Here is a 10000-nt window from a genome sequence, read left to right as displayed (position 1 = left end):
AGGCTATGGGGAAAGGGCGCCTCACACGCCGGGAGACGGCCGAGGGGGACGGCCGCTGGGGACACGCCACAATAACGGGATGGCGGAGGTTGGGTTTAGGAAAAACCCCACGGGGAAAGGACGCCTCACACGCCGGGAGACGGCCGCTGGGGACACGCCACAATAACAGGACGGCGGAGGTTGGGTTTAGGAAAAACCCCACGGGGAAAGGGCGCCTCACACGCCGGGAGACGGCCGCTGGGGACACGCCACAATTACGGGATGGCGGAGGTTGGGTTTAGGAAAAACCCCACGGGGAAAGGGCGCCTCACACGCCGGGAGACGGCCGAGGGGGACGGCCGCTGGGGACACGCCACAATAACGGGACGGTTGTGATTAGGAAGACTACGGGAAACTAAACACCACACGCGGGACGCGATCCCCGCCCCGGTGAAAGTAGCTTTTCATTCTACTCCCTACCATTTTCTTGCTGGCCACCACGTAAAAAACGAGGAAAAAACATCCCCGTGAACACGTATCAACAGATTAAACATAACGTGACATTTACACGACCTGCCGTGAGACCGGGCTGACCTGCCGTAAGTCTTCTGAATCCTTAACATAGCCTAAACGTCTCAGAGCAGGAGTTCTTTATTCAAGGTCAGAGGACCGGAACGGTTGGCAAGAACAAAATAACATTTAATCAGCTTACTCATAACTTTTAAGCAACATACATGCAAGTTGAATACTCTGTTTTGCTGCTCAACTGTATTTTTCAGTTTCAGTTGTAATAATAAATCCCAAACTATTTGCATTCAGTCATTTACAGAATCTGTACTGGTCAACTACAGTCCGTTACGCCACTACTGTGCATTCAGCGTCTCATTGTTGAGTTTCAGGTTATTTTCTGATGATGATGATGATTGATGATAATCTGACAGAAGCTGGGATTTATTTTAAGTAAAGGGAAATTTAGGTTTTTTTCCAACCATCACCAAACTACACCAAACTCCATGTAAATAATCAGGACTTTTAGCGTGTATAGAGCCAGCATATCTCCACCAGACTCCATGTAAATAATCAGTACTTTTAGCGTGTATAGAGCCAGCATATCTCCACCAGACTCCATGTAAATAATCAGTACTTTTAGCGTGTATAGAGCCAGCATATCTCCACCAGACTCCATGTAAATAATCAGGACTTTTAGCGTGTATAGAGCCAGCATATCTCCACCAGACTCCATGTAAATAATCAGGACTTTTATCAATCGTAAAACACACTTCATTCAAAGTGGACAGAAAGTAAATCAAACCACCAAAAGCCGTCTTGGTTCATCTTTCCACTGTTCCAACAATCACCACTCTGGTTTGGTTGAAATAAACCCTTAATTCACCCATTTACATGTGGAGATATGCTGGCTCTATACACGCTAAAAGTACTGATTATTTACATGGAGTCTGGTGGAGATATGCTGGCTCTATACACGCTAAAAGTCCTGATTATTTACATGGAGTCTGGTGGAGTTTGGTGATGGTGATTTCGGGGCTGTTTCATGTTAAACTAAAAGGATCTTCCTCTTTAACTAAAAGGTCTATCTCTGTAGGGATCCTTTCATAATGTTGTCAGACACTTAGAATAATAATCTGAGTCTGTCAGCAGCAACAACACAACTTTTAGTGGATGCTGACTGAACTACGGTGGCCCCCTGAGGACATTCTAAGTTTCTTCTCTAACTTCAAATCCGTCTGTGTCTCTGGACGGAGACCAGTGAAGGACATTAGAAGCTCTTTCCCGGTGATGGCTGAGCGTTACTGAGCAGCCTCCAACTGAGCTTGAAGACGTAGATGTGACGTGAGCAACCTGTCTGAAAGTTGGAAGTCTTCTGGTAGCTGTGCCAAGAGAAATCTCAATCATTCCCAATCTAGCAGAGACGGAGAGCGTAGGTATATGTAAGGAGATAACATAGACACAGGCTCATTATTGATCACTAAAATGATAGTTAACATTAGTCATTACACTTAAACAGCTGATGGAAGTCCAAACTGCCTGAGAGCTTCTCCTGTACTATACGGTAACTCCTCTACTATGAGACAGGAAGTCTCGTGGTTATGACCCAATCGTTAGCCTATTGTTATAAAAACGTCTGCTACGGAGCCATAACGTGAGCTACAAGGTAATGGAGCCTTTTATACATTGTCGTGTTTCTTTAGAAATAAACAACGGACAAATAGAGTCTTTAAACGCTTCAGATGTAAAGGTATTCTCTGTCAAAGTGACGTCAGAATGAATGGCAGTCAATGGGATGCTAACGGGATGCTAACGGGATGCTAACGGGAGCTGATGGCTTGGTAGCATCAAACCAGGAGGGATAAGTAAGTTTCAGGTAATTGTTTGAGCGCGTCTCTCGTTGCCCAGGTGTTGGGTCACCTGAAGGACGCCCTCTTCCTGACGCTGGACGACGTGCAGCTGTGGCTGCTGGACGGCGTGGACGCTGCTGTGGATCAGCTGGAGCGAGCTGTGAGGCTGCTGCAGGACATGCCGGGCCGCCGCGCCGCTGCCACGGGATTGGACAACGCGCTGAGTTATCTGGAGGACGCCACCGCCTACTACCTGCCCCTCACGCCACAGCTGCGTGAGTACAGGGGCATTCTGGGTAACTGTGGGCACTTTCAGAATAAAGACTGAAATGTTCTCAGATCTGGATTCTATTAAAGCTATTTTATTAAATAAATACATACTGTCTGTCTCTCTAACCTGTCTGTCTGTCTCTCTAAGCTGTCTGTCTGTCTCTCTAAGCTGTCTGTCTGTCTCTCTAAGCTGTCTGTCTGTGTCTCTAACCTGTCTGTCTGTGTGTCAGGTGTGGAGTGGGAGCGGAGAGTGAAGGAGTTTGATGATGAAGAGGAGGATGATGAAGAGCCCAGTGTGTGGACGAGGCTCCGCAGCCTCCTGCTGAGTCTCAGCCTGCAGCTGTATGACGGCCTGCTGACGCTCGGGGACACACTACACAACGCTGCACACAAGGTCACACACTTACTACACACACACACACACAGAGAAACACACACACACACACACACACACACACACACACATTGTAAGATTGCTACTTTACATTCATACTTTATTTGAGTTCAGTTACTATTAAAGCTATTTTTTCAATATAAAATAAATACATATGGTCTCCATCTCTCTGTCTGTCTCTCTATCGGTCTGTCTGTCTGTCTATCTAACCAACCTGTCTCTCTGTCTAACCTCTCTGTCTGTCTCTAATATCGTATCGTGGTATAAAGCGTGTGAATTACACCCTATCAGCAGGCTATATTCCTCCCGTGTTCCCTGCAGGTGGGTCTTGGTTGGGTCGTGCAGACGGTCTGGGAGTTGCTGCAGAACCTGCAGAGACTCCTGGTGGCGCTGGCCTACCGGGCTGAGCGTCTCCGAGAGCTGACCCTGAGCGAGCTCAGAGGCGTGATGGAACTTTCCCAGATGCTCCTACAGCTGGTGATTAACGGCACGCCGCTTTACAACATGGTGAGACACGCTGACAGACTCAGATTATTATTCCAAGTGTCTGACAACATTATGAAAGGATCCCTACAGAGATAGACCTTTTAGTTAAAGAGGAAGATCCTTTTAGTTTAACATGAAACAGCCCCGAAATCACCATCACCAAACTACACCAGACTCCATGTAAATAATCAGGACTTTTAGCGTGTATAGAGCCAGCATATTTCCACCAGACTCCATGTAAATAATCAGGACTTTTAGCGTGTATAGAACCAGCATATTTCCACCAGACTCCATGTAAATAATCAGGACTTTTAGCGTGTATAGAGCCAGCATATCTCCACCAGACTCCATGTAAATAATCAGGACTTTTAGCGTGTATAGAGCCAGCATATTTCCACCAGACTCCATGTAAATAATCAGTACTTTTAGCGTGTATAGAACCAGCATATTTCCACCAGACTACATGTAAATAATCAGGACTTACCAAGACGGCTTTTGATAGTTTTATTTAGTTTCTGTCCACTTTGAATGAAGTGTGTTTTACGATCCTCTCCGGGGGACCATCACCTTATCGTGGTGGAGAGGTTTGTGTGTCCCTATGAACCTGAGGGCTGTGTTGTCTGGAGCTTTGTGCTCCTGGTAGGGTCTCCCAAGGCAAAGTGGTCTCAGGTGAGGGGCCAGACAAAGAATGGTTCAAAAACCCTATGAGTGACCAAGGTAGAGATGGAGTGACCCTGCCCGGAGGAAGCCCGGGGCCACCGTCTGGAGCCAGGCCCAGATGGAGGGCTCGTCAGCGAGCGTCTGGTGGCCGGGTTTGCCATGGAGCCCGGTCGGGCACAGCCCGAAAAAGCTACGTGGCACCCATCTCTCCATCCCATGGGCCCACCACCTGTGGGAGGAACCGCTGGGGTCAGGTGCGCTGCCATATGGGTGGCAGTGAAGGTCAGGGGCCTCGACGGACCAGACCCGGGCAGCAGAGGCTGGCTCTGGGGGACGTGGAATGTCACCTCTCTGTGGGGGAAGGAGCCGGAACTTGTGCGGGAGGTGGAGCGCTACCGGCTAGATCTGGTGGGGCTTACCTCTACGCACAGTCTCGGTTCCTGAACCATACTCCTGGATAGGGGTTGGACTCTTTTCTTCTCCGGAGTTGCCCAGGGTGTGAGGCGCCGGGCGGGTGTGGGGATACTCACAAGCCCCCGGCTGAGCGCCGCTACGTTGGAGTTTAACCCGGTGGACCAGAGGGTCGCCTCCCTACGCCTGCGGGTTGTGGGGGGGAAAACTCTGACTGTTGTTTGTGCATATGCACCAAACAAGAGTTCAGAGTATTCGGCCTTCTTGGAGACCTTGAGTGGAGTCCTGCATGGGGCTCCAGTCGGGGACTCCATAGTTCTGCTGGGGGACTTCAACGCGCACATGGGCAATGATGGAGACACATGGAGAGGCGTGATTGGGAGGAACAGGCTCCCTGATCTAAACCAGAGTGGTTGTTTGTTGTTGGACTTCTGTGCTAGTCATGGATTGTCTATAATGAACACCATGTTCGAACATAGGGATGCCCATAAGTGTACTTGGTACCAGAGCACCCTAGGAGAGGAACAATGCGGATTCCGTCCTGGTCGTGGAACAACGGACCAGATCTTTACTCTCGCAAGGATCCTGGAGGGAGCCTGGGAGTATGCCCAACCAGTCTACATGTGTTTTGTGGATCTGGAGAAGGCGTATGACCGGGTCCCCCGGGAGATACTGTGGGAGGTGCTGCGGGAGTACGGGGTGAGGGGGTCCCTTCTCAGGGCCATCCAATCTCTGTATGACCAAAGCGAGAGCTGTGTCCGGGTTCTCGGCAGTAAGTCGGACTCGTTTCAGGTGAGAGTTGGCTTCCGCCAGGGCTGCGCTTTGTCACCAATCCTGTTTGTAGTATTTATGGACAGGATATCGAGGCGTAGTCGGGGTGGAGAGGGGTTGCAGTTCGGTGGTCTCGGGGAAGACCCAGGACTAGGTGGAGGGATTATATCTCCAACCTGGCCTGGGAACGCCTCGGGATCCCCCAGTCGGAGCTGGTTAATGTGGCCCGGGGAAAGGGAAGTTTGGGGTCCCCTGCTGAGCTGCTACCCCTGAGACCCGATACCGGATAAGCGGACGAAGATGGATGGATGGATGGATGGTGTTTTATGATGATAAAAGTACTGATTATTTACATGGAGTCTGGTGGGTTTGGTGATGGTTGGAAAAAAAAAGAAGTTTCCCTTAAGTACTTATAATAAATCCCAGCTTCTGTCCGACTATCATCAATTGATAAATCATTTATTATTGATGTGTATTTTTCTTTTGGTGGAGCTAGACTGACAGTTTATCCTGCTTCCAGTCTTTGTGCTAAGCTAGCCTAAACATCGTCCTGAAGCTATCACAGATTACAGAAAAATAAATCATCTGAGTATGATTGTTTGTTTTTCAGCTCCAGCAGCCGTCTGCTCAGGAGGTGGAGGACTTCCTGAATCAGGACTTTACGGCCCATGGTTTGTCTCATCGCAGTTCCGCTAACAGTCTCTTCCTGAAGGCGATGGACGGACGTCCTCACCGCCGTCGGAGTCGCGCTGCCCGAGGCTCCGTGGAACCCCAGACCCCCGACCCCCCCAACTGCCCGCAGCGCTCCAGCCTGAAGGAGCTAATGGCCCTGAAGGTGGAGGAACAGCCGCTCGCTTCTGGCGCCGACGTCCACCGCCGGCCATCTGCCACCGAGCTGCTCCTCCTACCGCTCAAAGAGAGCCAGAAGGTCTTTGATAACCTGAGCCCCGACAACACAGACGATGCCGGAAAAGCTGACACTGACAACGAAAAAGCCGAAATTGCAGAATCCGAAAACGCCGAAAAATCCAAAATTGCTGAATCCGAAAAAGCCGAAATTGCAGAATCCGAAAACGCCGAAAAAGCCGAAATTGCAGAATCCAAAAACGCCGAAATTGCAGAATCTGAAAACGCGGAAATAGCTGAAATCGCAGAAACCAGCTACGACAAAAAAGATGAAAATGCAGACGTTAGCAACGACGAAAAAGCCGACAACACCGAACTGCTTCTGAAGCCGCCGGCCTTCGAGGACCCGAGGCCCGACTCCCCCGACAACGGCGAGAATGACGACAACGCTGAAGCCCGTCTCTCCTCCCGCGCTGCTGAAAGCTCTGCAGACTGCGGTCTGAAGGCCGAGGAACCGTCCATCGCCCAACGCCGGCCATCGGCCGCCGAGCTGCTCCTCGCGCCGCTCAAACAGTTCGTCTCTCAGAGCCAGAAGGTCTTCGAGTTACTGAGCCCCAACGCCGAAAACGCAGAGAGCGCCGAAACTGACGAAGACGCCGAGCGTCTCCTCGAGCCGCTCAAAGAGTTCGTCTCACAAAGCCAAAAGGCCTTTGAGTTACTGAGCCCCGACAACGCAGACAATGCCGAAAAAGCTGAAATTGAAGAATCCGAAAACGCCGAAATTGAAGAATCCGAAAACACTGATGACACCGACAGCGGCAGAGCATCGGGCGACTGTTAAACGCCACGGCGTCCGTTTGTTCGTACACGTTCACCAACAGAGCGATCGGAAAATTAGTTTAAGTCTTTGAGAAACGAGTCCATCCTTAAATCGGTAGGTTTTATTTTACTATAACAAAACAAACAGGAAAAAATATATATTTATGAAATGTTTTTCCAGAGCTTTCGGCCTTCATCCATCATGCAGCGCTGTGGAGTCAGTGACAGTAACTCTCTGGGTTGTTTGCATTTCCTTAAAGGTCCCATGACATGGTGCTCTTTGGATGCTTTTATATAGACCTTAGTGGTCCCCTAATACTGTATCTGAAGTCTCTTTATATAGACCTTAGTGGTCCCCTAATACTGTATCTGAAGTCTCTTTATATAGACCTTAGTGGTCCCCTAATACTGTATCTGAAGTCTCTTTATATAGACCTTAGTGGTCCCCTAATACTGTATCTGAAGTCTCTTTATATAGACCTTAGTGGTCCCCTAATACTGTATCTGAAGTCTCTTTTATATAGACCTTAGTGGTCCCCTAGTACTGTATCTGAAGTCTTTTATATAGACCTTAGTGGTCCCCTAATACTGTATCTGATGTCATAAAGGGAAGATTCCTGATTGGCCCATCTGAGCTTTCATTTTCTCAAAGGCAGAGCAGGATACCCAGGGCTCGGTTTACACCTATCACCATTTCTAGCCACTGGGGGGCCATAGGCAGGCTGGGGGAACTCATATTAATGTTAAAAAACCTCCATAAAGTGACATTTTCATGCCATGGGACCTTTAAATTGCCAATATGTCTTGTTTCTTCCAACTTCAATCATCCAATCCACCAAACACCAAACGGGTCAACGGCAGAATAAGCTGTTTGGCATTGAAGATTTGGGGCGCAACCCCCATACTCAGCCCTGCTGCTCATCCCACAAATGCATGTTCCTTACAGATGGGGCACCGTTGGAAAGGGAACTAAACAGGCTTTCCAACAGTACAAGATGTATTGCCAAAAAGCGTTGTTACCACTGAGAAATAATTACTTTGTGCTAAGTTTATGAGAACATTATCAGTTTCTCAGCCTTTCAAGTGTCTCTGTATCAACTGTGACGTGTTTAAAATAAAGATTTTGGACTCTGATCATTTTGCTTTTAATGTGAAAAAGAAACAAGTTTATAAACATAAAGACAACTTTACTTTTGACAAAATGTAATGAAATACTTTTAATGCCTCGATCTTAAAATTATAAATATATAAAGACTTCATTCATTCAGAGACAGAAAGACAGACGGAGAGACAGACAGACGGAGAGACAGACAGAGGGAGAGAGACAGAAAGACAGACAGACAGACAGCGAGAGAGAGAGAGACAGACGGAGAGAGAGGGGGAGAGACAGACAGACGGAGAGACAGACAGATGGAGAGACAGACAGACGGACAGACAGCGAGAGAGAGAGAGACAGACAGACAGACGGAGAGAGAGAGGGGGAGAGAGACAGACAGACGGAGAGACAGACAGCGAGAGAGAGAGACAGAAAGACAGACGGACAGACAGACAGCGAGAGAGAGAGACAGAGAGAGACACAGACAGACGGAGAGACAGACAGATGGAGAGAGAGAGAGAGACAGACAGATGGAGAGAGAGAGAGACAGACGGAGAGAGAGAGACAGACAGAGAGAGAGAGAGAGACAGACAGATGGAGAGAGAGAGAGAGACAGACAGAGAGACAGACAGATGGAGAGAGAGAGGGAGAGAGACAGACAGATGTAGGGAGAGAGACAGACAGACGGAGAGACAGACAGACAGACAGATGGACAGACAGACAGACATACAGCGAGAGAGACAGACGGAGAGACAGAGAGATGGAGAGAGAGAGACAGAGAGAGTCCGTCTAACATGGGGAGAGAGAGACAGACGGAGAGAGAGACAGATGGATGGACAGACAGGGAGAGACGAAGACAAAAAGGCCTCTGTGGTCCTCACTGGTTAAAGTGTCTCTCTCTCTCCGTACAGTACAGAGAGAGACAGACAGGCAGGCAGACAGACAGACAGGCAGACAGACAGACTAGCAGACGCTTTTGTCTGCAACACACAACTATAGTACAGTACAGAGAGAGACAGACAGGCAGGCAGGCAGGTAGGCAGGCAGACAGACAGGCAGGCAGACGCTTTTGTCTGCAACACACAACTATAGTACAGTACAGAGAGAGACAGACAGACAGACAGACAGACTAACAGACAGAGACAGGCAGACAGACTAGCAGACGCTTTTGTCTGCAACACACAACTATAGTACAGTACAGAGAGAGACAGACAGGCAGGCAGACAGACTAACAGCTCCTTTCTGTCTGAAACACACAAAACTCTAATGTGTAATACAGAGACAGACAGGCAGACAGACAGGCAGGCAGACAGACAGACTAACAGCTGCTTTCTGTCTACAGCTCACCTGAAACACACACACACAAAACTCTAATGTGCAGTATAAAAAGTAGAAGATCGATACTTGGTGTCCGTGTGTTGAAGTATTAGCGAAATACTGGCGATACTACACACATTTAACCCCGCACCCCCCCACGATCTTCAGAGTCTGAAGAACTGAACACACAAATACAACTTTGCAAAAGTAGAAACATAAAACAAACATTCACCTTACAAAATATATATATATAAAAAAAGTATAAAAAATAGTTTGAGAACACAGAATAAAAACAATAGTCAGTACATCGTCCTGTGACAGCGTCATGTGACAGCGTCCTGTGACAGCGTCGTGTGACAGCGTCCTGTGACAGCATCCTATAACAGCGTCGTGTGACAGCGTCGTGTGACAGCGTCGTGTGACAGCGTCGTGTGACCGCGTCGTGTGACCGCGTCGTGTGACAGCGTCGTGTGACAGCGTCGTGTGACAGCGTCGTGTGACAGCATCCTGTGACGACAGCGTCCTGTGACGACAGCATCGTGTGACATCGTCCTGTGTCGACAGCGTCCTGTGTCGCTGTGTCGACAGCGTCCT

At 48.8% G+C, this 10000-nt stretch overlaps 1 protein-coding gene across 1 annotated transcript in view; it reads left to right on the top strand.

Moving 5' to 3' along the window:
- Nucleotides 1-7015, top strand: part of plin6 (perilipin 6) — an 11456-nt gene extending 4441 nt beyond the window's left edge. Inside the window, 5 exon segments of the mRNA XM_078244487.1 lie at nt 2395-2611; nt 2837-2991; nt 3292-3507; nt 5939-6163; nt 6680-7015. Of these exon segments, the coding sequence (XP_078100613.1) occupies nt 2395-2611; nt 2837-2991; nt 3292-3507; nt 5939-6163; nt 6680-7015 (1149 nt within the window).
- Nucleotides 7016-10000: the final 2985 nt, after the last annotated feature.

The sequence above is a fragment of the Sander vitreus genome, unplaced genomic scaffold (assembly GCF_031162955.1).
Source record: "Sander vitreus isolate 19-12246 unplaced genomic scaffold, sanVit1 ctg248_1, whole genome shotgun sequence".
Classification (NCBI taxonomy): domain Eukaryota; kingdom Metazoa; phylum Chordata; class Actinopteri; order Perciformes; family Percidae; genus Sander; species Sander vitreus.
The sequence above is the reverse complement of the archived record's forward strand: the minus strand, read 5'-3'. Positions and strand labels throughout refer to the sequence as shown.